The 27,981-nt window shown below is 34.5% G+C and overlaps 1 protein-coding gene across 3 annotated transcripts; it reads left to right on the top strand.

The window, feature by feature from the left end:
- The first annotated feature begins 26 nt into the window (after positions 1 to 26).
- On the top strand, positions 27 to 27,179 carry DBF4 (DBF4 zinc finger). 3 transcript variants are annotated; one of them, XM_032304714.1, is made up of 13 exons: positions 348 to 364; positions 1,050 to 1,177; positions 1,843 to 2,012; positions 5,669 to 5,848; positions 7,315 to 7,365; positions 7,860 to 7,929; positions 8,131 to 8,207; positions 15,239 to 15,275; positions 16,496 to 16,541; positions 19,818 to 19,946; positions 20,404 to 20,518; positions 23,748 to 23,872; positions 26,121 to 27,179. In XM_032304714.1, exons 2-13 carry the CDS (start codon positions 1,174 to 1,176, stop codon positions 27,097 to 27,099), a joined length of 1,983 nt encoding a protein of 660 aa, XP_032160605.1. In that variant the 5' UTR covers positions 348 to 364; positions 1,050 to 1,173; the 3' UTR covers positions 27,100 to 27,179. The 3 variants fall into 3 exon arrangements, with proteins under 3 accessions (XP_032160604.1, XP_032160603.1, XP_032160605.1); XM_032304713.1 differs by lacking the exon at positions 1,050 to 1,177 and having other exon boundaries at positions 27 to 364; positions 16,499 to 16,541; XM_032304712.1 differs by lacking the exon at positions 1,050 to 1,177 and having other exon boundaries at positions 28 to 364.
- Positions 27,180 to 27,981: the final 802 nt, after the last annotated feature.

Raw genomic sequence — 27,981 nt, 5'->3', positions numbered from 1 at the left:
CGCGAGGCGGGGCGCGGCGCGCGGCGTGAGAGAGGGCGGGGCGCGCGTCTGGGCGCCGCGGCCGCGTGACGCGTTTTCAAATCTTCAACCGCCGCAGCCCACTCGTTTGTGCTTTACCTCTTCCTCCTCCGCGCCTCGGAGTGGGATCCGGCCCCGGAAACCCGGACGGTAGACGCGGCTTCTCTGTTGCGTGGGTGTGGTAGTCTGCGGAAGGGGAAGAGGCGACCGGGTGATAAATCGGCCTCGAGGAGCTGTGTTTGCTTGACCGCCTGGCGCGACCCTCTCCCGAACCCAGCATGTAGGTGCCGGGCGGCTGCCATGAACTCCAGAGCCATGAGGATCCACAGCAAAGGACATTTCCAGGGTATGAAGCCCCTCCTCCACTGCAGTCCCTTTAATCCTTTTCTCCCCTCGTGGTTCCACCATTGATTCTTTAGAGTTCTTCCCCCAGGTCCCTGCTCCTTTTCTTTTCTGGCTGGTGCGTCCTTCTCTGTGGCCTGAAGGAGGGCTCCGTCCAGGGCTTTGCCTCAAGAAAAGGAAAGGATCCCAGCCGGGCCCCTCGCGCTATTCACGCTCCAGTCGCGGTCCCAAATTCCCGGGGGTGCCGTTGGTTGTAAAACTAGAAAACAGTTTGTGGACCTGCGACCTGCCCGGGCCTCGGACAGAGGTTGAGACTCAGCTCAGGCCCTTTGAGGCTGCATTCCCGATTTGAAAGCAGAGGTGGCTCGTGGCTTTTAGGTTTATGATTAAATTGGGTGATTGTAGGCGGGTTTTGGGCCTTATTCTTAAATTTATTTTTCTTCACTCGTAAAGTGAAGAGATACTATTTGTATTTCAAACACAGCACTGCTGTTTTCAACATTATAGACAGAAATGAAAGCATATTTCCATTTTCGACTACTTTGTATGGTAAAACATACAACAGCTTCCAAGTTTTTTTTCTTTTTAATATGTCTAGAATATATATGTCGTATATATATAGGAATTTCCAACGTATGAACAGATTGTGTTATGAAAGTTAATTTTCAAAGCAGTTGTTTCCATCTCAGGTCTGTCTTTAAAGGAAATAATGAAGTGAATGGTGACTTGGATCTTAAAATGGACCATTTAGTTCTATTATATAGACAAACTATAGGAAACTAAACCTTGGAACGTTTTGTGGACAAGGGCATCATGGGTAACAGGTTTCTTCTGTTGACAAGTTTTTTAACATTTTAAGCCCGTTTTCAGTGTTCAACAGAATATAGATCCTTCATAAATATTTCTGAGTAAATACCTCTGGAATTTACGTAGAAAGGAAGAAAATCTTTCAAAAAGGTTTTAGATAGTTTTCACCATAATACGTAAAAACATGAACAAATGCATAAATACTTACTGCAAGTTGAATTTACTGGCTTAGAACAATAATTATTTTATGATATAGTATCTGCTAAAACAAGTATGGTATTTTGCTTTTTTTTTTTTTAAAGATTTTATTTATTTATTTGACAGAGAGAGATCACAAGTAGGCAGAGAGGCAGGCAGAGAGGGAGGAAGGGAAGCAGGCCCCCTGCTGAGCAGAGAGCCTGATGTGGGACTGGATCCCAGGACCCTGAGATCATGACCTGAGCCGAAGGCAGCGGCTTAACCCACTGAGCCACCCAGACGCCCTGGTATTTTGCTTTTATCCCAAGTGGTACTACAAAGAAATATATTAAAATGCCATTGAGTTTTTAACTAATGGGATTATAAAGATTTTTCCCCTTCTGTGATATGATGACTGTATAAAAATATTTTTAAAACAGTAGAAATTTTCTGTCTACATAAAACATGATCTAATTCTTTATTTTTTTTAAACAACAGGTGGGATCCAAGTCAAAAATGAAAAAAACAGATCTTTAAAATCTATGAAAACTGATAACAAACCAGAAAAATCCAAATATAAGCCGCTCTGGGGAAAAATATTTTACATTGACTTACCTTCTATCACCATATCTGAAAAACTGCAAAAGGACATTCAGGATCTGGGAGGGGTAAGTCAAAATATACACTTTAACAATAAAGAAAAATATTTTAGCTAGTACTTTTCTAGTATGTAAACACTATAGATTATCATATTGGGAAACATAACCATATAAGCATCAAGCTTAAAACTTTTATCAGCTATTTAACATTAACAAGAAACTATTTGTTTTAACTTTTTGTAGCCTTATAGGACTTTCAGATTTCTGTGATTTTTTAGTCTAGTGTAAAGTTCGCAAAGTGTGAGAAATGTGACTTCCTCCTTTGTCCTGGTGGAACCTTTGATTGCCTTCTCAATGTAATGTTTGTGTGTCCACCAGATAGCAGGAACTCCTTGATTATAGTTATTGGGGAACTACATAAATTTGTCTGGACTAGCATAATAGTAAGAATGTTATTTGCAGAATAAGGAGAACCACATTGAACCACAACGAGTTAAATTACTCTGACTGGTAAACAACTCAATAGAATGAATGTCATTAGGGGGACAGAGCTTGGGTTAATATTAAGAACTCTCTTTAATAACTTATACATTGAGTAAATGATTAAGAAATTAGAAAATCTGAGCAAAATTTTAAGATTTTCTTTAAGATTAATATGGGGTATAGCAAGTGAGGTTAAGAATTTATTAATTTCTTTCCTAATTCTTCCTATTTAAAAGGGTTTGTGTTGCACTTTGAATTTGTTGAATAATCTTTGAATAATCTGCCATTCCTAGAATAGAAATTTGCAGAACAACATGTAATAAGTTTCTTAGAATTGTTTATTGGTGTGGTCCTCATTTAATTATTTGAAAGAGTGTAAGACAGCATGGCTGGGGGCAGAGGGAAGGGAAAATGCAGGGCTCTATCCCAAGACACTGGGGTCATGACCTGAGCCAAAGGCAGACACTTAACCAACTGAGCAGCCAGGTACCCCTTGTTGTTAACTCATTTTCTTAAAACATTGCCACATTTGTCATAGCAGTTATATGTATCATAATGACCATATGAAGGCATTCCTAAAAATCATGTTTTATAGGCCAGCCACCTTTGAATAAAGACTCCTTTCTTTTATTCATTTTAGAAAGTAAGTGCTTAAGAGTTAAGAGAAGTAAAATAACTGGCCTACTGTAGGATTAGCCTCCTAATTCCTCTAGCAATCAATGGCTACAAAGTAGCTATCTGAGACAGTTTCACAGCTTTCTCAAATATGAGAATAACCCAGATCTAAATCAGTGATTTCAGGGGTGCCTGGTTGGTGTGGTCCGTTAAGGGTCTGCCTTCAGCTCAGGTCATGATTCCAGGGTCCTGGGATCAAGTCTCGAATTTAATTGGGCTCTGCCCTCTGCTAATGCGCTCCTCTGTCAAATAAATAAAATCTTCAGAAAAAGTAAATCAGTCATTTTAGATTTGTATTTTTAGCAGTAGAACCCTTCAAACAGTCCTTCAGAAGTCTAATGTATAAAGCCAGTAAAAAGGAAACTGTTAAAGCTAGAACACCAGTTCTGGTTAGTACAGGGATGCTTACCTTGCCCCCTTTTTCTCTCATTCCCACAGCAGTTCCTGAGGTACTTGCAAGAAGCAAGTTTTGAACTAAATTAAGCATTTGATAATACTTGGGAGACCTTTTGGTTATATACTTCAAATTTTTATCCTAAAATGGCTTGAAGTAGACCAATGAAGTAAAGAGCATATTAAGAACATGAGTTTTTATCATGTGATCTCCCTGATATGAGGAAGTGGTGATGCAACATGGGGGCTTAAGGGGGTAGGAGAAGAATAAATGAAACAAGATGGGATTGGGAGGGAAACAAACCATAAGTGACTCTTAATCTCACAAAACAAACTGAGGGTTGCTGGGGGGAGGGGGGTTGGGAGAAGGGGGGTGGGTTATGGACATTGGGGAGGGTATGTGCTTTGGTGAGTGCTGTGAAGTGTGCAAACCTGGCGATTCACAGACCTGTACCCCTGGTGATAAAAATATATGTTTATTAAAAAATAATAATAAATTTAAAAAAAAATGAGTTTTTACATTTTTTCTTCAAACTGGATTTTCAACTGAATTTGACTTCTTAACTGTACTTAATTTCTCTTTTTAAAAAAAAATTTATCAACTTACGATCCCTCCGCACACTTATCTTTCCAATAATTCAGTGATGTCTTATTTCTGTTCTTATGGCATTATAATCTCTATCCCTAAAAAAAAAAGACTTCTTTCAGATGATCTGTTACATGAATTATAAAGGAATTTTGATCTCTAGACACTAAGAGTTTTAGGGTTCAACTTTAAGAAATAGTTAAGGGGCGCCTGGGTGGCTCAGTGAGTTAAAGCCTCTGCCTTCGGCTCAGGTCATGATCCCAGGGTCCTGGGATTGAGCCCTGCATCTGGCTCTCTGCTCAGCGGGAGCCAACTTCTCCCCACCCCAACCCCCACTCTCTGCGTACTTGTGATTTTTGTCTGTCAAATAAATAAATAAAAATATGTAGGAGAGTATGTTCTTTTTGAAAAATTGGAACCTCTGGCAATGCTAAGGCCACATATTTATGAAAATGAAGAAAGCATTTGATGTGTAAATTGTGCATTTATATTACTTCTGGTCCTTGTGAGCATTTGAGTTTGTAATCCCTGAAATAAATAAATGTGGATATCTTATTTACTAGTTTATGAAAATGCTGCTCAGACAAAGGGCAGTAGTGATGTACACTTAACCAAGGGGGCCACTTGTGCAAGCAGCAAATTCTACCTAATCGCTTAGATGGAATTAATTCATCTGTTACATAGATTGCTTCATTTTTTTTTTTTATTATTTCCCTTTATGGTATGAGATCCTATAGAAACTAAATGTAGATTAAAATATTATAGAAATCTTATATTTATGAAAATAATGATTAATAGTATTTATTTCTACTTTAATATTCCTGCCCTTGGATGGAAGTGATGTTTGATAACATTGACATCTCGTACTTGGGTTTATAAATTCAGGCATTTAAGCAGTGATTTTCAGACATTTTAGTAGGGAAATTATTTCAGTCTTACACTCAAAGGGTAAGGATCCCCTTCTTCCTGTTAAAGTCTTATGGTAAGATGTTAACTGATTTGAACTGTCCTGCCCAGTGTGATAGCCGTCTGGTACATGTGGTATTGAAATTTATTTAATACTGTGTTGAAGAAAATTAAAATTTAATTGCTCAGTCGAATTAGTTACCTTTGTTACATTTTAAGTGCTGAGTGGCCACATGTGGTGAGTTGCTACCATACTGAACAGTGCTAATAAAGAACATTAACCATTGCATTAAGTTCTATTGGACAGTAGTGCATTTAGAGCATGGACTGAATCAGAATATCTGTATTCAAATTCTGTTATTTATGCTGATGTAACCTCAAGCAAGTCACTTAACTTCTCTTTAATTTTCTTTTCCACAAAATGTGGATATTAGTAATATTAGTACCATGGGGTTGTTATATGGATTAAATTAATTGGGATATATGAAGTACTTAAAAATCGTATCTAGCATATGCTGGCTGTTATTGGAACGCCCATTGTACTTCCTCAGAACTTAGATTCAGAAGAACACAGTATAAAAACCACCAATTTACAAAATAATTGCAAAGTGTCAAATTGGTATTTTAATGTGAAACAGTTATGGTTTTATGGCTTATTTGAAAATACTTTGTTTTCCTTTAGCGAGTTGAAGAATTTCTCAGCAAAGATATCAGTTACCTTATTTCAAATAAAAAGGAGGCTAAATTTGCACAAACGTTGGGAAGAATTTCTCCTGTACCAAGTCCAGAATCTGCATATACTGCAGAAACAACTTCACCTCATCCCAGCCATGATGGAAGTTCATTTAAATCTCCAGATTCAGTAAGTCTCTTAAATGTGCTTTGAGAGGGCGCCTGGGTGGCTCAGTGGGTTAAGCCGCTGCCTTTGGCTCAGGTCATGATCTCAGGGTCCTGGGACTGAGTCCCGCATCGGGCTCTCTGCTCGGCAGGGAGCCTGCTTCCCTCTCTCTCTCTCTCTCTGCCTGCCTCTCTGTCTACTGTGATCTCTCTCTGTCAAATAAATAAATAAAATCTTAAAAAAAAAATGTGCTTTGAGATGTTCAGAAAGGCTGTAGACTGAGGATCTCATGATTTATCAAGAGCAGACTGGCAGGAGAATTCATATAGGGAGAACAATATCTTTATTATGGGTGGTTTTCCAGTCAATAAGGTTACTGTCTTATAGAAAGGTGATTTGTCTCCTAATACCTTGGGTCATACTCTGCTGAAATAATACTTTTTGCCCTTGGGGATGGCTTTTATTTTTAAGAGTTAATTACAACTAAAAAGTAACAGCAGGTCATTATTTAAAATAGAAATGGAAACCTTTTCTTTGTGTCACAGCAGGAGTAGGCAAACTATGGCACGGGCCAAGTCCAGACTGTCCCTGTTTTTTACACCCTTTGAGCTAACCATGGTTTTTACATCTTCAAATGCTTGGTCAAAAATTGAGAGAATATTTTATGACAAATTTAAATTCAGATATCAAAGTCCATAAGTAAAGTTTTATTGAAACTCAGCCAGACCTGTTATATATTAACTGGTTGCTGTCCTGCTATAAAGGAAATATTGGATAGTTTGGACAGGTACTGTATGGCTTACAGAACCTAAAACTGGCTCCCTGGCCTTTTACAGAAAAGATTTGCTAGCTCCTCTTTTAGTTACTGATATCACATCTCTATTACTCTATTGACAAGTTAGAAGTTTCAGGGATAAATTAGGGAGGGGGAAAAATAGAAATATATACAAGAAGAAAAGTCAAGGAAAGCTCATGTATTTTTTTACTTTCATGCTTTTTTGGAGGAATGAGATTATATACTAGTGACTAGTTCCAAATTAATTGTTGGTCATAGCATTTCAATTTCTTTTCCAGTGTTGTATTTAAAATGAGAACTATATATATATTTAAAATAAATTGTATATGTATATACAATATTCTCAGGTCTCCATTTGAATACAAAATTAGAATCTGAACTAGTTAGTTATAGACAGTTTACTACAAAACTGGGCTTTGTTCTCATTCAGTTGTTTAGATACTCTTTCAAAAAAAGAAGGAAACTTTTTAATAGGTCTTATTATAAAGATCCTAAGGAAGTTGCCTTTTACTATACTTCATTGTGTTGATACTCAGACTTATACAAATAAATGTCCCCTCTTTAAATTGTTACATTAAAATTTATAGATTTTATCAATTAACTTAGCTATTTTATATTTTTAAGTTTTTTTCCAATGAGGCACTGTTTTACAACTTTTTGATGTTTGAGCTCTGATTTTTTTTTTTTTTTATAGGTATGTTTGAGCAGAGGAAAATTACTAGTTGAAAAAGCTATCAAGGACCATGTAAGTATGAAATATAAAAATTTACTGTATATATGCTTTTATTAAGAACTCAAGTGGAAATGGAGATGTTCCTGAAATCTTCCTTTCCTAATTTTTAATAGGAAAAGCCTAAATGTCAGCATAGATCTCATTTTTACAAAGAACAGAACCTACTTTTCATGAAGAAACATCTCCATCTTGTGGCCTTTTAAAATATTACTGTAGTTGTATGAAGCTTATGGCATTTTTATTATTTTTAAATGAACTTTCTTGAAACTGTTAACTGTGAGACTAAAATTGCATTCTTGACAAGTTGTCAAGAATATGGGAATATATTAAACGGTTAATTTATAAACCAAAAGAAAAAACTGATGTACTGATTGCTATCATAGGTATATAGAGTCTGTTCTGAATACCCACCTAAGTGACAATACCCTTCAAATAATTTTTAAAATTTAGCCTCATTTAAATTTGTAATTTTCTAGAAAAACTATTAAATCTCTTTTATTTTACAGGATTTTATTCCTTCGAATAGTATATTATCAAATGCCTTATCATGGGGAGTAAAAATTCTTCATATTGATGGTAAGGATGTTATCAGGTTTTTTGACAGTATTTGTTAAAAGTGTTAATTTGTGCTATGTGGTTCCTGATTTTACATAGGGAGAATTCTGATAGCAAGAGATAGCTATAATGGTAATTATTTCCCCTAAATCTAATATGAAGAAAATAGCAGTCTTTAAAGGTGAAAAATGCTAATCTTAAGCCTTTTTTTTTTTAATGAAGACATTAGATACTACATTGAACAGAAGAAAAAAGAACTATATTTACTCAAGAAATCAAGCACTTCTGTAAGAGATGTGGTATGTTATTTTCCTTAATTTTTAAATTAATTAAAGTGATCAAGATTTTTTGTTTTTTGTTTTTTTTTTTAACTTGTAAATTTTTCTTACCAAGCAGAAAGTATTACTGCCAGAATATCCTAAGGGTAAACCTTTGTATTGTATTCATGTTTCCGTTATTTGAGTATCCTGTATTATTCTATATCATTTAACTTTGAGGATTTTCTCATGAGGTAAAAGTTGTTCCTGGGATTTTTTTTCTTCTTTGATTGCTGTTGCTTTTAACCAGCCACTTTAGTTCATTCTGAAGGAAAACATAATTGGCTTATTGCATGAAAAGCTTCTAATATGTATAATATACTTTCAATTGCTGTAGGTAGTGTTATAACAAAGTCTTGCTACAGACTACGATTATCTGGCCTGACCTCAAAATGTTTGCTAAGTAAATGCATTAGGCATTACAGTGTTAGACCCAATGTTTCCATATCTTGTCTCTTCCCTTTTCAAAAACTAGCTTTCTCCTCAAAGCCTCTATACAGAATCAAGGCTCTTCCTTGGAAATAAGTGCAATAAAACATCTCTTAATCTATGTCCTTCCCTACTTTCCAATCTTTATATCATCCAGACTTGTTAAATCTCTACTTTTATGCTTCCCATTCACTCTTGAACCTATGAGGTATAAAACTACTGACTGATTTGCCAAGTGAAGTTAACAGTTTTCAAAACCATTTAGGTTCTATCAGCTGTTGCTCATTTCCTCCTTTAATTCACCTATTTTCTTCTGCAACTTCTCTCATCTTAGTTGTCTCATGGTTTTCATATCCGTGTATTCTTTTGTAGTCTGCTTTTTCTTCATTCAGTACTTAAATGACTAAAATCTAAAAGGAAAAGTGTATAGATGAGTATATATAGAGATGTGTAGCTGTAAGTACATTGGCATGTTTGGGAAATTTTCTGTAATGTAATACAACTTGATTTTTGAGTGGGAGAATGGTAAGAAAGGAAGCAGGAAAAATTAGCAACTTCACATAGGACCTTGCAACACTATTTAAAGGAATTAAGTTTATCTGGAAGGCTTTGGGAGATTATTGAAAGATTAATAGGAAAGTAACCTGATCGAACAGATAGAAGAAATATCTTCTGGTTGCCAGTAAAGCATGTGTCCTGGCAAGAATGACATTTGGACAGTGGCTTTTGAATTCTTTTGAACAAATTGGTAGTAAGAAACCTATTTTATATCATGACTACGCCATAAATGCGTGTTACACGCACAGACACTTAAGGTCTTTTTTTAATGTTTTTAATCACATTTGTATAAGATAGAAATAATTTACAGAAAAGAACAGTTTACTTATTACTTAAGTAAAAGTATTAATACTTTGAATGTTTTATTTACAAGTAAAAAAAAAACCCTCCAAATGGATATTCCCAAATTTTTATAAAATACTGGGTGAATATTCCTTGTTTGAAGTAAGCTTAATACATATAAACTATCTTTATTGCACTTTGCAGATTTTTTGGATTGTATGTAGAAGTAGATGTGTGAAAATGTAAACCCACAAGAACATTATGGTTTCAGAATACACCAGTATATTATTTCTGTCTGTATGCAGTGTATATAAATATATATTTGAAACAAGTTTCATGAGATACTGCTTATCCTTAATGTGATTTGTGCCAGTATTTCTATAGTATTCTATTTTCATTTTTTAAAAATACTAGTCACGGGGCGCCTGGGTGGCTCAGTGGGTTAAGCCGCTGCCTTCGGCTCAGGTCATGATCTCAGGGTCCTAGGATCGAGTCCCGCATTGGGCTCTCTGCTCGGCAGGGAGCCTGCTTCCTCCTCTCTCTCTCTCTGCCTGCCTCTCTGCCTACTCGTGATCTCTCTCTGTCAAATAAATAAATAAAATCTTTAAAAAAGAAAAGTACTAGTCACAACTCTAAATTGATATTAGATCTGCTAATAGGTCACTGTTCATAGTTTAAAAAAGGATTCAGGGGGCGCCTGGGTGGCTTAGTTGATTGAGTGTCCTGATTCTTGATTTAGGCTCAGGTCATAATGATCCCAGGATTATAGGATCAAGCCCCATGTCATTCTCTGTGCTCAGCAGGGAGTCTGCTTGAGATTCTTTCTCTCTCCCTCTGCTCACTCTCAATTCAAATCTTCTTTTAAAAAAGTATTCAGGGAGGGGCAGGTGGGTGGCTCCATGAGTTAGGCTTCTCACTCTTGGTTTCGGCTCAGGTCTTGATCTCAGGGTTGAACGCCGTGTCCTGTCCACATTCTGCTTGAGGTTTTTTCCCTTTCCCTTTCTATCCCCATCTGTTCCTCCCCAACTCTGTGTTCTTTCTAAGATAAATAAATAAAACCTAAAAAAAAAAAGTTCAGGAATATTTTGTTTACACATGCAACCATCAATACTTAACAGATAGTCCTATTAGGTGTGAAGCACTAGGAGTATTTGCCCCCATAAAACAAAAACAATGACAAGTGTGATAAATAAAAACAATGACAAGTGTGATAAATACCTGTGAAACATCCTACTTTTCTCTCAAAACCAAAAGGATTAGAATATGAGATATCTCTGTAATCCAGAATGTATAACTGGTCAACTTAATTCTAATACTTGAAAATTTTTTCTGTATGTAAAAAGAAAATGTTTCTGGAAAATTTTTGGTTTGTCAAGTACTAAGACATAAACTCTTCAGTAAAGATGCATTTGTGGATCTTGAATGGACATGTATAAATCTGCACACTAACGACATACAAATTTTAAGGCATTATATTCTCTTAAATGCTCTTGTTAGCCTTTATCTTTTAGAAAAAAGTTGAATGAATGTGTTGTGCTTCACTATTTTAAATCCTTGGAGGTTTTTTTATTTTTCTCATTTTACCTCGAACTTTAAGGATTTTTTTCTGCATATTTACATGAGGAATATTAGTCTTTTATTTTTTGATGTGTTTGGTTTTAGTGTCAGGGTGATGCTGCTCTCATAAAATGCTGGAACGTATTTCCACTTATATATTCTAGACAAGTTTTTGTAGAGTTGCTTTTATTTCTTAAGTGTTGATAGTATTTACCAGGAAGGTTATCTGGGCCTGTAATTTTTTTTTTTAATTGAAAAATTCCTAACTATGAATTCAGTTTCTTTATTAGATAAAAGAAATTCAGGTTATTAATTGCTTATTGAGTGCACTTGGATAGTTTGTTCTTCAAGGAATTTGTGCTTGTTGTTTAAATTGTCAAATTGATGGCAAAACTATTTGTAATATTTCTGTATTAAGCTTTTAATGTTTATAGAGTTTCAATGACATTTTTAATTACTGAGATCATTATTCCTTTTTTTCCCTTTTTGTTTAGTTGGGCTAGTTAGCAGTTTCGTCTTTCCAAAGAACCAGGTCTACTGTAAAATTTTTTTGAGCTCTGCTTTACTGCTGTTCCATACATTTTATGTAGAACTTCATAGATACTTAGGAACTTTATTTACATATTTACATGTATAATATATATGTTATATATATTTATATGCATGTATATATATCTATATTGACAAGTCATCATCACTTAAAGTCAGTTTATGTTAGGGTTCACTTTTGTTTGTACATTGTATAGGTTCACACAAATGAATAGTGATATATATTTGCCATCACAGTAACCTACAGAATAGTGGAATATTTTCCATAAAAATGTTCCATGCTATATCTTTTCCTCCTTCCCTCCCTCACTTATTCCTAACAACTACTGGTCCTTTTTCCATAGTTTGGCCTTTTCCAGCATGTCATATAATTGAAGCCATACAATATATAGCCTTTTCAGATTGTCGTCTTCAGTAAGTGATAGGCATTTAAAATTTCTCAATGTCTTTTCATGACTTGATTTTTTTTTTTTCTTTAAACTGCTGAATCATGCCATTGTCTGGATTTGCCACAGTTCATCCACCTTCTGAAAGACATCTTGGTTGCTTCCAAGTTTTGACATTATGAGTAAATTATATGTATATAAACATCCATGTGTAGGTTTTTGTGTGGACACTAGTTTTCAACACATTTGGATAAATACCAAGGAGCATGATTGCTGGATTATATGGTTAGAATATGTTTAGTTTGGTAAGAAGCTGTCAAACTGTCTCCAAAATGGCTGTACCATTTTGCATTTCTACCAGCAATGAATGAGCTGTTGTGGATTTCTATTATGGTCAGAACACATATTTTGTGTGATTTCAGTTCTTTTAAGTTTACTGCTGTTTGTATAGTTCAGAATACAGTCTTTTTTTTTTATGGTTTTATTTACTTATTTGAGAGAGTGAGCACACATGTTGTACAGAGAGCGGGACAGAGGGGCAGGGGGAGAATCTCAAGCTGGCTGTGCTCTGAGCTCAACACAGGGTTCCATATCACGACCTTGAGATCATGAAACTTAACCAAAACCAAGATTCAGACATTTAACCCACTGAACCACTCACATGCCCCCAGAATATAGTCCGTCTTAATGCCAGCAAGTTCCATGGGCACTTAAAAAGTATATTCTGAGGTTAATGGGTGGAATATTCTTATAGATGTCAAATAGGTCAAATTGCATAGCTTTTCTGTATTCATACTGATACTCTTAGTCTAGCCATTATGGAAAGAGTGGAGTATTAAAGTTCCCAAATATGTTGTGGGTTTGTGTATTTTTCCTTCTTGTTCTATCACAGTTTTTGGTTTGTGTATTTTGAACCTTCTTAGATGTGCACACATCTAATATTATTATGTCTTCTTGGTGAATTGACCTTGTTACTATATAATGTTCCTTTGTCCCTTTTAGGATTTCTTGTTCTGAGGTCTTTGAATATACTACAGGCACTCCAGCTTCCTTGTGATTAGTGTTTACATTGTCTTTTTTATTCCTTCTACATTTACCATGTCTATGTATTTATTTTAAAATTGGTTTCTTACAGACAGTTGAAAGTTGTCTTTTTATCATATCTGGCCATCTCTTTTAATTGGTATGTTTTAATGACTTACACTTAATATTAGTACAATTTAGGCCTGCCAATATACTAATATTTCTTTGATGGTGTTCTCTGCATTTTATTCCTTTGTTTTCTTCTTTTTCTGCTGCTTTTCAGATTGTTTGAAGATCTTTCTATTGGCTTTTTGGCCAAATTCATGTTTTTTTGTTTTAGTGGTTGCTTAGGTTTAATTATATCTACATAGTTGTATCTACATATCTTGACAGTCTTTTTAGGGTTAATATTTTACCTACTTCAAATAAAACATAGAAGCCTTAAAACTTTTTGAGCTCTCTATCCTACCCCACCAGTCTTTATGATAGAGTTATTTTTGTTACATTTGCAATTATTGATAAACCTACCAGGCCTGTTAACCTTTTTCCTTGAAAAAGTCATGTAGAAGAGAATGTGAGAATGTCTTTTTTTTGCCTTCATTCTTGCAAGATCTTTTCACTGGATAACAAATTAGGAATAAGAAATTCTTTAGGTCAGTACTTCACAGGTGTTCTATAGCTATATTCTGGCTTCCATGAATTTTGATGAAAAATTTGCAGTCATTCAGATTGTTTTTTTTCTTTTCTTTTCTTTTTCTTTTTTTTAAAAATATCTTATTTATTTATTGGACAGAGAGAGAGATCACAGGTGTGCAGAGTAGCAGGCAGAGAGAGAGGGGGAAGCAGTCTCCCCACTGAGCAGAGAGCCCGATGCGGGGCTCAATCCCAGGACCCTGAGATCATGACCTGAGCCAAAGGCAGAGGCTTAACTCATTGAGCCACCCAGGCACCCCAGATTGTTATTTTCTTATAAATAATGATCATTTTCCCCTATGTACTTAGCAAATTTTTAATTTATCTTTGGTTTTCAACAGTTTGGTTGTGATATGCCTTGGCTTGGATTACTTAGAGATATTTCTGTTTGTTCACTAAGATTCTTAGAACTATAAATCTGTTTGGAAAGTTTGGGCTATTTTGTTAAAATTCTTTTTCTTTACTGTTCTGTTTGTTTCTGTATTTCCAATAACACTAAATTTAGACCTTTTATATTAATTATAGCCTAGAATACAAGGTACTTATTGGGTATTCATTTTTCCCCCATTCTTCTTTTTTCAGTTCTTCTAATTAAAGATTTCAATTCATTGGTCTTCCAGTTCGCCCAAACTTCACTTGTTCATCTCTGTTTTGTTTTCAAGCCCACCAGTTAATTCTGTATTTCAAATCGTGTATTTTTCACTTGATTTCTATACTAGTCTTCACTAGACTTCTACAATTTCCTTTTTTGTTGTTGTTATTTTTTGTTTTTTGTTTTTACAGTTTTTCTGCTGAGAATTTGTATCTCTCCATCATTTTAAGTGTATTTGCCCTTACCTTAGAGTCTTTTTCCTGGCTCCACTACTTGCTGCCAACTCTGTAATTAGAGGTTTATCCTTCAGGCAACATTGTGAGAAAAAGAGGTTGGGAAATATACCCCCTTAAAGTGGTTTCTCTGAGTTTGGCTTCCTTCTACAATATTCCTGCTTTTGTTTACTTTTTAGTCCCCATGTAGTTGCTCATTGTATTTTCCACCAGAATTTTAGTAGTAATCAGTGGGATTGTTTGACTGTATTGGACATATTCCACCTTGACAAGAATCGACAGACTGTTATAAATACTTTAATAATTCCTTTGCTTAGTCTGTCACAGAAGTTTGCTCAGTAAGGGCATCAAAATAACCTTAGAACTATTTTTAGATTATTTAATTAACTGTAGCTTTTCCTCATTGGTTGATTTCTTTCTGTAAAGGCAAAAAAATTTTTAGCTAGAATGAAAGGTATTTGTTGGGTGTATTGTAAAAGTGAGCTTGTATTATGTTCATTGTTTCATTTCTTTCATTGACTTGATTTTTGAAAAAGCAAGTTTCTCTTTTTTCCCAAAAAAACTATAGTAATTACTATATTTTTATATAGTTCTTTTATATAGTTCTTTTCCTGTATAATTATCTTCAGATAAAAAGGAGCAGTTGCTGTTTTCATTGTACTTTCAAATGCAGTGTTCTTTTTTGTTTTTGTTTTTGTTTTGTTTTTTTAGGGAAAAAGAGTAGGTATTGGCACACAGAAAGCAAGAAGTAAGTATTTTGAAATCCTTAAGTGTATTTGATATGCTTTTAGAAAGTAGAACAGATCTTATAAAAATCCTCTGAAAAATCACGTAAACAACTCTCCAGGGAACATGTTCAGTAGGTCTTAATTTTTTTTGAGACTATGGACCCCTTTTCAGAACAATGTTTTTAAAAAACATGTAAATCAGTAAATGAAATTCAGTTGTCAGAAAATTTTTAATTATGAAATGGAGATATACTTGTTTTTTTTTTTTTACACACTTAAAACAAGTACTAGCAGTGATTCTACTGTAATTTTGGAAGTGGTGAGCATAAATGATGCCTTGAGATCTGTAAAACTAATATGAAGGTATTTCATTTGGTTTCAGAATTACAGGCACTGCTAAGACCACTGTGATCCTGTTGCTTATATGTATAACTAGAGGAAGTGTTAAATTTCGGTTAGAGATCTGTGAAAATAAAAATTGGATTTTTTTTCCTGTTTTAGCTCATGATTCTTCTGAATTCTATTCAGAGATCCTTTGGGGGAATCCTTTCATTTTAAGAATCTCAGAATGTAGATAGAATTTCTGTCATTTTGGAAATGGACTGATGTTGTATAATAGCTCACCTGAGACTTAAAACTGAATTGAAATGAAAGAGATAATGGATACAGGTGGTCCTTGACATAACGATGGTTTGATTTAAAAATTTTCACCTTTATGATGGTGTAATACACATTCAGTAGAAGCTGTACTTTGAATTTTGAATATTGCTCTTCTCCTGGGTGGGCAGTTTGCCATACAAAACTCTCCTGAGGCAGCAGCAGCAACAATGAGCTGCAACTCCCATTCAGTCATTTGGTCACAAGGGTGGACAACCAATATGCTTAAAACCATTCTGTTTTTCACTTTCAGTACAGTATTCAACAAATTACATCACATATTCAACATTTTTTATTATAAAATGGGCTTTGTGTTCGATGATGTTGCCTACCTATAGGTTAATATAAGTGTTCTGAGAATGTTCTTAAGTTAGGCTAGGGCTAAGCTGTGATGTTTGATGGGTTAGGTGTATTAAATGTATTTGTAACTTAAAATGGCTTTATCAAAGTGTAACCCTAATTGTAAATTGAGGAAGATCTGTACATAGTTTGGAGGGATTTTTTTTTTAGCCAGGGTATTTTTTTTTTTAATTTCCTGGACTTATCTAATAATATCTAATAATATGTTTTGTATGTTCTCAAGCAGGTAGACTCAAAAAACCTTTTGTAAAAGTGGAAGATACGAGCCAGTAAGTATCTAAGTTGATTGGTAATTTATATATAATATTGAAAGAGAAAATCTAATTAAGCTATTTCCACTAATACCGTTAGGTCTTTGTATGTAAGTTTTATATTATACTAATACACAGGTGGCACAAGTTGCAGAAAATAGCATTAAATTTGCTCAAAAATTAAGCAGTTTTTGCTTAGTTTCAGTATGCTATAGGTCACAATTCCTTCAAATATCTGCTTTAGAGCAATCATGAAACCAACTCATTTTCATAGTATTTCAAATAACTATTCACTAGCTAAATGGAATACCATGTGATTAGAACTACTACTTAAAGATTGCTTATACTTTGTTAAATATATTAGTAGGTACTATTTTGATGTACAAAGTGGAATATAACATTTAGTATATGTGCTGCCGAAGCGAGCACATGGAATATAACATTTAATTTAGTAGTTTTCTTGAACTCATTCTGAAGTTTTATAGGTTAATCTTAAGACTATAAATAAATTCGGCATGGGAGAATTTTATAACTTTTTCTTGACATTCATCCTTTAGACATGTGTGATTCATTCTTTTGGGTACTCCCTGAAGTGGCAAAGATGTATTGAATGCCTCTTTTTATGAAGTGTATTATTATGAAAAAATGCAGTTCAAAATTAGACCTAGAGAAGGCGCCAATATATGGAAAGACATTCCACCGTCATGGACTAGAAGACTTCATACTGCTAAGATGTCATTGCTATCCAAAGTGATCTACAGAGTCAGTGCAAGCCCTGTGAAAATCCCAATGACTTTTTTTTTTTTTTTGCAGAAGGGGAGAAATGCATCCTAAAATTCATCAAATTGCAAGGGACTCCAAATGTCCCAAGCAATCTTGAAAGGAAGAACAAAATTAAGACCTAAACTTGATTTCAGAATTTTCCAAAAGCTCAATCACAACAGCTTTTTAATGATGTAAAGACAGATGTGTAGACCAATGGAAAAGAATAAATAGCTAAGAAATAAATCTTTACATTTAGGTCAAATGACTGTTGGCCAGGATGTCAGGATCATTTAGTGGGGAATGGACAGTCTTCAGCAGTGGAATTGAGAAAACAAATATCCACATGCAGAAAAATGAAGTTGGATCATTAATTTATACCATATATAAAATTAACCCAAAATAGGTCGAAGACCTAAAAGCATAAAACCCTTAGAAGAAAACAAGGGAAAACTTTATGACATTGGATGTTGCAGTGATTTCTTGGATATTATATCAAAAGCACAAATAACAAAATTTTAAATTTGTGTGCATAACAGAGTGAGATGGAATGGAACTACAGAATGGGAGAAGATATTTGCAGATCATATATATATTTAATAAAGTGTAATATGTGGGGGAGCTTAGGAAGATGGTGGAGTAGGAGGACCTTAAGCTTACCCCTTCCCTTGTTTACAACTGGTTAGCACTTACATCCAAATAAATAAACCAGAGAATGATGTGAAGACTGGCAGAACAAACTTCACAGCAATGTAGAGAATAAGCCGCATTTGAGAGATGAGGAAGGGCAGAGTTGGTGACTGGGCGCTGCCTGCAGAAGGGAGGGAGTTGTAGGCTGTGACTCAGAGAGGTGATGAAAACACCAGCGAGCCCATTAGGAGAAGATAAATCCCTATCATGTCTGGGTTTGGAAACCAGAGGTTTAAAATCCCTAACTTTGTATAACCACTCAGACTTAGATCCTGGAGCTTTAAAAGTCTTCTGACTTGGCACTGGATGAGCTGGGAGGGCAAGTGATAGCTGGGTCCCTACCCTTAAAGGGATAGCAGCCTATGGAGAGGCAACATAGAAGCTATAGCTTGAACAATGCCTGGGGCAAACAGGAGCAGCCTTGAGTGATGTAGGGATTTACTGAATTACTATTATAAGCACCTGAAACTGTGTGTTAACTATATCGAAACTCAAATAAAAATCCAATTAAAAAAATGAAATATAAAAAAGTCAACAGAAAATCAAATTATCAGTTTTGTGGGGGTTGGTTTTGTTTTGTTTCAAGATTGAGAGCTCCCTTGTGTGCTTGAGTACAGAAAAGAGCAGAGGGAGAGAATCTTTGCACAAACTCCCTGCTGTCTGCCTTGGCGCTCTATCTCAAGACCAATGAGATCATGATCAGAGCCAAAACCAAGAGGGATGCTTAACCGATCTAGTGCCTCTCAATTTATCAGATTTTAAAAATGGGAAAAGGACTTAACATTTCTTCAGAGATGTACAGATTGCCAACAAATACATGAAAAGATGTTCACTATCACAGAAATGCCAGTCAAAACCACTGTGAGATATCTATCACTTCACAGCCATTTGGATGGCTATTACAAAAACACCACCACCAACAAAAAACCTAGAATAATAGGTATTGGCAAGGAAGGTGGCGAAATTGGAGCCCTTGTGCACTGTTGGTGCAGTTGTAAAATAATGTAACCACTGTGGAAACTAGTACGGAGGGTCTTCATGAAATTGGGACTATGATCTGATCTCGCAGTGTCACTTCTGGTTATATATCCAAAAGAATTGAAAGCAGGCTCTCGAAGAGATGCTTGCATATGCATATTGGTAGGAGCACTATTTACAGTAGCCCAGTGGTAGAAGCAGTCCATGTGTCCATCAATAGATAAATGGATGATGTGGTATATACATAGAATTCAACCTTAAAAAAAGGAATGAAATTCTGACAAGTGTTCTATACATGGATGAACCTTGAGGACATTATGCTGAGCGAAGTAAGAGGAAAAAATACTGGAAGATTCCAGTTGATGAAGTAACTTCAGAGTAGTCAGATTCATAAAGTAGAGTGATGGTTGTAAGGGGTGGGCAGAGAAGGAAGAATGGGGAGTTATGGTTTAATGGATACAGATGGATGATGTTAATGGTTGGAAAGCACTGTGAATGTACTTAATGCAGCTGAACTGTATTCCTAAAAATGGTTGAAAATGGTACCTGGCTGGCTCAGTTGGTAGAGCATGTGACTCCTGATGTTGGTTTTGGAGTTCAAATCCCATTTTGGGCATAGAGATTACTTAAAAAAAAAAAAAAAAGTTTAAGGTAGTAAATTTTGTGGGTATTTTAGCATAATTAAAAAAAATACTTATATTAAACAAAAAGATAGTAGGTCTAGGAATTGAGAAGGGAAGCCTAATTGATTTCTATTATTTATTTCAGATTCCAGATGAATGCCGTGATTTTGAAATACAAGATTTCAGTTGTATTTTTTTTTATCATAAACAATCTCATGTATTTGTCTTTTTATTTTTTTAGACTTTATAGACCATTTTATCTTCAGCTGACCAATATGCCTTTTATAAATTATTCTATTCAGAAGCCCTCCAGTCCATTTGATGTAGATAAGCCATCTAGCATCCAAAAGCAAACTCAGGTTAAACTAAGGTTTGTTTAACCTTAATTTTTTCTTTTTAAGCAGACATTTAAAGCAATTCATTAAATGTTATGGTTTTTTGTGTGTGTGTGTCTGTGTATGTGTGTGTGTGTAATCACTATTATGGTTTTCCCCCTGTATATTTTTAATGCTGGGTTAGAAGTCTGAATCTTTTCTAAGTATGTCACTTTTAGACATGTTAGATCAATAGATTAAGGTTGAGGGGTGGCTTGTAAGTATTTACAAGTAATTAAAGTGTGTTATTTCTCCTAAGTGATCTGAAATATTCTCTAGAAAAATCACTACGTTTTTAGTTTGCTTCTCAATTTCTTAGAAAGATATATTTAAAAGTAATTGTTGATATAAACATCTGTGGAGATTATGGCAGATTGTTTGGTAGGTCAGGACTGTACATTTATAAATTATTAATGTTCATCAAATAATTCTTTTATCATATATTTCTATTAGAATCCAAACGGATGGCAATAAACGTGGTGGTATCCCAGTTCAACTCCAGTTGAAAGAGAAGAAAAAAAAAGGATATTGTGAATGTTGCTTGCAGAAATACGAAGATCTCGAAAGTGTAAATGTGATTTTATATTTAGGGGATTGATATTTCTAAAACTATGAATATTTACTGTGTAAATATTAGCTTGTTTTTCTGATTGTGGTTTGCAACTTGATAATGACTAAATAACATGTATCTCTTCTGGATAGAATTATCTTAAATTTTAGGAACCCAAAGTGGGAAAATGTATATTTAAAACTAATTTTTATTCATTCAGCATATACTTATTAAGTACCTATGTTGTACCAGTCACTACTCTGAACAAACAGCATTGAACACAGGAGACCCAATTCTCTATCTTTATGAAAATTATATTCTATGAAAGGGGAGGAGAAATAGGTAACCATGTAGTTAGAAAGTAATTAAGTATATGTAGAGAACATTAGATTAGTTCTATGAGAAACTGAAGCCAGAAAGGGTGTGTAGGTATTTATTTAGACAAAGAATAGCTAACTGATAAAGTGATATTTGAGTAGAAACCTAGGAAGTGAGGGAATATGACTTGTGGATTTTGAAATAAGCAGTGCAGGAGTGCTAAATTAAACTTAATTGTTAGTACTGAAGAAGCCATTCAACTAATGGTGGTGGCCTGGCAGAAGTGATGAGACTGGGTCAGATTGTGGATATAATTATAAGTGGGGCAAAGAGAATTTGCCAGGGGATTGGAAGTTGGGAGTGAGTAGAAGTAAAAAATAGGCATGATTTACTAATGGTAGGATGAGAAGAAAGTAGAGATTATTCTTTGAAGTAGCAGAAAGAGAAATAGAATAGTTGGAAGGGGACATGGGATGAAGATACAGTTTTGAAGATGAGAACTATTTATGTTTTCTAAAGTGATTAAAAACAAACAACAAGAACTTTGGATCCAGGCAGTCTAGGTTTGAATCCTGTTCTTGTGACCTTGAATGGTGGCAGGCTCTGTGCTAATTTATTAAATTTTAGCTGTTGCTATTTCATTTGTTAATTTCAGTAGAGATGTATGTTTTTTAGTGCTTGGTTTGATAGAAGATGGTGGGAAAGTTAAGGAAAAAGAATAGTATTTATAAATATCTAAGAAGTAAACCCACTCTTTTTAGGCTCTAAGTTGAAGTTTGTTTTATAACTCAAAATATATTAGTGTTTTGTATTAGTTTTTCGTGTTTTCTTTATATAATAACAGAGAAAAATATGGCTACTTTAGAATTATTTTAAATCAGAAGCTTAAATTACCCCAAATATTTCCCCGTCCCAAAAAATCATTTTGAAATTTAAATTATTGATTTGTCCCAAAATATTACTTTGCTGTTGCTACAATAGAAAAATTTATAATGGATGTTTTCCTTAATACAAATTTATAATCTTATTTTAATGCTCAGAAAATGTTGGGACTAAAAATGAAAACCTTGATCACTGACACAGGAAGGAAAATGAATAATAGATGTTGGGGTTGATATTTTAAAATCTTTTTTTTTTTTTTAAGATTTTATTTATTTATTTGACAGAGATTACAAGTAGGCAGAGAGGCAGCCAGAGAGAGGAGGAAGCAAGCTCCCTGCTGAGCAGAGAGCCTGATGCGGGGCTCCATCCCAGAACCCTGGGATTATGACCTGAGCCGAAGGCAGAGGCTTTAACCCACTGAGCCACCCAGGCAGCCCCAAAATCATTTTTTATTATAGTTGTTTTATCTATATTTCTTAGTCTTGAAAATAAGATATTCCTTTGTCTTTTGAATCTTAGATTTCACAGTGCTTCATTTCCACCTGTATCAAGGCATTCATTTAGCAAATTGGATTACTAAAGATTAAGCAACAACAAACAAGGCAGACATCAACAGAGAAGACAGATACAAAGCAGTATATTTACAAGTAGGATAGTGATAGTGTCACAAAAGTAGCATGTACAGTACAATGGTAATAATGAGGGAGTTCTTAAGGTAGGATGAGGGACATAGAAAGCTCAATTGAGAAAGTAATATTTAAGACATAAAAAGGGTAAATGGGGCGCCTGGGTGGCTCAGTGGGTTAAGCCGCTGCCTTCGGCTCAGGTCATGATCTCAGGGTCCTGGGATCGAGTCCCGCATCGGGTTCTCTGCTCCGCGGGGAGCCTGCTTCCTCCTCTCTCTCTCTCTGCCTGCCTCTCTGCCTACTTGTGATCTCTCTGTGTCAAATGAATAAATAAAATCTTTAATAAATAAATAAATAAGGGTAAATGATAAGGGGTAGGTGGAGGAAGGGAGCAGCTACATAAAAGTTGGAGATTTCTTCTCCAAAGAATGTGTATAAATGGAATCTGAACTTATTTAATGTTTCTTTTTAAATTTTAATCGTTTCTCATTTAACATTACTGGGCATAGATAACTTGTATATGGTAAATTCTGCAAGTAAGCAAGTGTAATAGTCCAGAATACTATTTGTGATCACTGGAGAATTTAGTTTCTGGAAATACAATCAAATCATCAAAAGTTACATGAAACTAGAGAAACAGAAATGAGGTACTTGCATGATCGTCCTGTTACAGCCTTCTAGGTGCCATTCTCTGATCAGCTGACAGTAGAATTAGCCTGGAGATTCCACCTATGTAGCAGGAACTTTATTTCTTTTGAGTTTTATCCCAGTAAACTGAACTTGTTTACTTTTGTTCTTCACCACTCTTAGACTGAGAAACTGTCAACTACCGTTCAAGTTAAAAAAAAAAAAAAGAACTGAGAATAATTTTTATATTCTCCATTATACGCATTGGGTAATTTGAGATCATTTACTTGCTCATTCTCAAATGTGTTCCTCAATAATAAATTTTTTCCCTTTTTTTGATACTTCACAGCATTCATTGTACTTCATTTTTTTGTAACCTGCCTTCTGGATTCTTGTTTTGGAATCTTACATGTTAAATTATAACATTTCATTTATTTAATATTTTATAAGACCTACCATATTTATTTAGTGGCAGTTGTGTAAGGATAAAATAAAAAGGAAGATTTTTCTCAATATTAGCATACTGTAAATGTTAAATGTTTCTGTTGTGTTTCTCCATCTTTATTTTCATTTCCTGATGTAGTTCATTTGTCAGTTCCATTTAAACCACAAATTTATTTTACTTAACATCCTTTGAAATTGTAGTAAAGGATATTTCTTTGGAGTGGCTATTAGAAACCTAATTTTAGGGGCGTGGAAATATTAGAAAACAAAAAGGCATCTGTTGGTTTAAGAATATAATTAACAAGAATATAATTAAATGATTATTAAATGCTTTTTTGATTTTGTTCCAGCATCTTCTAAGTGAGCAACACAGAAACTTTGCACAGAGTAATCACTATCAAGTTGTTGATGATATTGTATCTAAGTTAATTTTTGATTTTGTGGAATATGAAAGGGACATGCCGAAAAAGAAAAGGTAATTTGTCAGCCAAAGTTTTAAATTTTAACAGAATTCTAAACAATTTCATTGAACTAAAAATAAATCCAAAGTTTTCTGTTCTTCGAAGGGATATATATTTTTAGAATGTATATTTGGTTAAGAACTGATTACTACTTTTCTCTCCCCTTCCACCCCCTCTCCACTACCAGAAGTGCTTACTTTAGATTATTATTAAGGTCTTCATATTAATGTTATAGTCTAAAAGAGGGGTTGGCAAATTCTTTATTAAAAACTGGGCAGTAAATATTTTAGGCTTTGTGAACCATGACATTTGTTTCAGCCACTTAGCTTTGTCATTGTACAATGAAAGCAGCTACAGACAATATGTAAGTCAATGGGTATGGCTGTGTTCCAGTAAAACTTGAGATTTTATCCATGTTATTTAAAGTTTATCAACCCCTGGTCTAGGACCATAAAGTTTACCATTTACTTGGACTAAAAAACTAGAATTTTTAGTTAATCTTAAGGAGTTTAAATAAACCTTTCTTCACTTAACCTCCATTAAGGCTTGTTTATACTCTCACCAAGTACTTTTGCTTAAATTCTTCTTGCCAATAAATCTTACTAATGGTACTGACAGGACTTTTAGGTGTGAATACAATGCTCTTCATTGACAGTTTACTGCACAGTTGAATAAATGGTCCTGGTTAGATTGTTCCCATAAATCCAAAATGAAAAATTCTTTGAAGTGCTGAAATTGATGATAAATCATTAGGTTATTCAGTCCTTATTTCTATTTTTAGACTAATGTTAAGGCATAAAGACTAGAAAATAAGATACCAAGGTACAGCTTCTGAAAATTGACTGGAAAGCCTTTACTATATCTAGGTAGAACGGTTACCTAAACTTCTTTCTTCTGTAAAATTCAGAATAGTTGTTCATGACTGACTTAATAATATGATATCTGGAGAGGAGGCATATTTTCAGCTTTTTTTTTTTAAGATTTTATTTATTTATTTGACAGTGAGAGCAGGAACACAGGCAGGGAGGGTGGGGGAAGGAAAGCAAGCTTCCCGCCAAGCGGGGAGCCCAATGTGGGGCTTGATCCCAGGACCCTGGGATCATGACCTGAGCTGGAGGCAGAGGCTTAACAGCTGAGCCACCCAGGCGCCCATATTTTTATTATAAAAATTATATAGGCTACTATAAGAATTTAGAATTCCCTAAAAATTTAATCTGCATCAAAATTCTGAACTAGTACTTCACATATAAGTTGGTTTTTCCTTAATTATCTGCACAATTTTTATCTGTGTGCAAGTCACCTAAACCTCTCTAGACATTAAAGGAGAGAGAGAAAACACTAGAGGCTAGTATTTTCTAGTATTATACTAGAAAACTACATAAACATATAAACGAAATAAATATAGAAGTGTCCATGTTGGTTCTAAAAGGGCAGACTGAATTCTGTATTTCTATAGTGACATGTATAACATAAAATAACAGTAGTGAGCTAGTAATACATAATTTAGGATTGTGTAGTACAAACTAACATTCCCAAGATATTAAGAGACTCCCTGAAGAAGGAGGTTTTCAGGTCACATACATGTGTGAAACATCAGGATTATTACTTTGTCTAAATACTCATTTTCTACATTGTTAAGTAAAATGAGGAGACGATATTAATGTAAAAGCATAGAAGTTAGGATATTTTTCAGGATAATGAAAACAAAATTGGGAGCAAAACGAAATCCCTTTACTTTCATCTTTCTTTCAGTTATATGGATGAAGGAGTTTTAAACACTACATTTAAGATAGTAATTACCTCTGGGAGGAAGGGGAAGAATATGGATGAGAATAAAGTGTACTGTACGGCTTGAGTTTTCAGCTGTGTATCTGTAAAGTTTTATTATGAAAAACATCTGAAGTATATTTGGCTAACTGTTAAGATTTCAGTATTTTTGTAATATTTTCTTAAGTTAAATTTAAGTTTCATAAATAGTTTTAAAAGATTATTAGTTTGGGGCACCTGGGTGGCTCAGTGGGAAGGTACCTGCCTTCGGCTCAGGTCATGATCTCAGGGTCCTGGGATCGAGCCCCGTGTCGCTCTCTGCTCTGCGGGGAACCTGCTTCCTCCTCTCTCTCTGCCTGCCTTTCTGCCTAGTTGTGGTCTCTGTCAAATAAATAAATAAAATCTTTAAAAAAAAAAAAAGATTATTAGTTTGACTTTAAGCTACTCAGGAATCTTTTATAGCAATTTAATGTTTATTCTTCTTGTTTTATAAAGAATAAAATACAGTATTGGATCGCTTTCTCCTATTACTACAAGTGTCCTGAAGAAGTCTGAACCAAAAGAATTGCAACATATTTCTCAGAAAGACTTCAAGGAAAATAATGTACAGGTAATTGAGCAGCATTTCCTGTATAAAGAAATCCAGGAACCTGAACAGAAGTTTCTGTTTATTTCAGAATGCATCCCCTACTCCTCAAGTGAATTGAGAGGACTCAATGAAAAAGTAACTACTAAATGTTCCATGTTAAATACAGGTGAAAATGACATAAAACAAAATTTTGCACATCTACCTCCACATAAAAATAAACCGGAATGCATCCTTGATGTTTCTGAACATAAATTAATGACAAATGAAAGTGACTTAGAAGAACTAAGGGTAGATCATTGTCCATGTAGGCTAAAGACATCTGTACAAGTTTCTAATTTCAGTATGGATAGTACTGCATCTCAACCAAAACAAAAGTCAGATACCGTGCTTTTTCCAGCAAAGGATCTGAAGGAAAAGGACCTTCATTCAATATTTAGTCATGATTCTGGTCTGTTAGCAGTAAACAGTTCACAAGAACACCTAACAATTAAGGCAAAGACCCCATCCCGAAGTCCCCCTGAGGAGCCCAATGAATGTGACTTCAACAATATGGATGGCTTACCTTCTGGTACAATCCATCGGAAAGTGAAAATATTATTAGGAAGAAATAAAAAAGAAAATCTAGAACCAAATGTGGAATTAGATAAGAAAAGACCTGAATTTCTTATTACACAAGAAGGAAACAGAATTTGTAGTACCCCAGTACAATCTCTATTAGACTTGTTTCAGACTAGTGAAGAGAAGTCAGAATTTTTGGGTTTCACAAGCTATACTGAAAACAGCGGCATTTGTGATGTTCTGGATATTTGGGAAGAAGAAAATTCAAGTAATTTGTTGTCAATGTTTTTCTCTTCTCCTTCAACTTCTACATTTACTGGCTTTTAGACTTAAAAATAAATACTTTCCAAAGTGGTGAAGATCATATTCTTGAAATTTTTATAAATAGGTATGGAAGTTACTTAGTTTTTTTCTTTTTTGCCAACTTTGTTTACAGAACCAAGTATAAATATTAATAAAGGTGATATTTACATTTTTCTACAGATTTGGATACTTATTCTAGAAAAATCGTAAAATGAACTTGTGACTTGTTTTACATACTATGTTTTAGGAATTATTATGAATAATTGTTTTATGGCACTGAAAACTAATTTCAAGTGAAATTTTGGGAATATCAGTATTTACCATTATAAATTTAGTGTTGTTCTTTCTAAAGTCTTTTAAATAGATTCCTATGATAACAATGGAATATTGCTTCTAAAAATCTAATTTTCATATTAAAGGAAAAAAACACTAATTTTTGTGTTTGGGTTCTAGAAATCATTAGTACTTCATGTTTGACCTAGTTGGACCGTGCTGGTGTGTTGGCACTGGAGAGTTAGGTTATTTGCAGGGGTAAATAGAAGCCATGAAGGAAAAATTTAACCAGATTACTATATGGAATAAAACAATTTTTCCACTGTTCATAATTGTTTACCTTTAGAAATAAAGTCTTCCAAAAATGACTCATTATCCCCTAATTTGGTGTCAGGAAATGAAAAGAGGAGGATGGCAGTGAACTCTAAATAAAAGTATTGAAACATATGTGAAGATTGTCTTTGATCAGGCACTTGGCAACTCAATAATTTAGAGAAGAGAATATACGAAATATTCTCATATAAAAAATACATATATGTGAGAAAATGTATATATTCTCTCAGATATAAGAAACATTTCAACTGTTATCTTTAGATGGTAGAGGCATTTAAATGCCTTTGAGTATACTTACCA

Source organism: Mustela erminea, chromosome 11, assembly GCF_009829155.1.
Source record: "Mustela erminea isolate mMusErm1 chromosome 11, mMusErm1.Pri, whole genome shotgun sequence".
Classification (NCBI taxonomy): domain Eukaryota; kingdom Metazoa; phylum Chordata; class Mammalia; order Carnivora; family Mustelidae; genus Mustela; species Mustela erminea.
Note: the sequence above shows the minus strand (reverse complement) of the source record. Positions and strands in the feature narration are given on the sequence as shown.

Excerpts from the sequence above, each read along its gene's own strand:
- DBF4 (XM_032304712.1), top strand. The coding sequence starts at position 319 with ATGAACTCCAGAGCCATGAGGATCCACAGCAAAGGACATTTCCAGG. Across the intron at positions 365-1,842 it reads CAGCAAAGGACATTTCCAGG|GTGGGATCCAAGTCAAAAAT; the intron begins GTATGAAGCCCC and ends TTTAAACAACAG. Across the intron at positions 2,013-5,668 it reads ACATTCAGGATCTGGGAGGG|CGAGTTGAAGAATTTCTCAG; the intron begins GTAAGTCAAAAT and ends GTTTTCCTTTAG.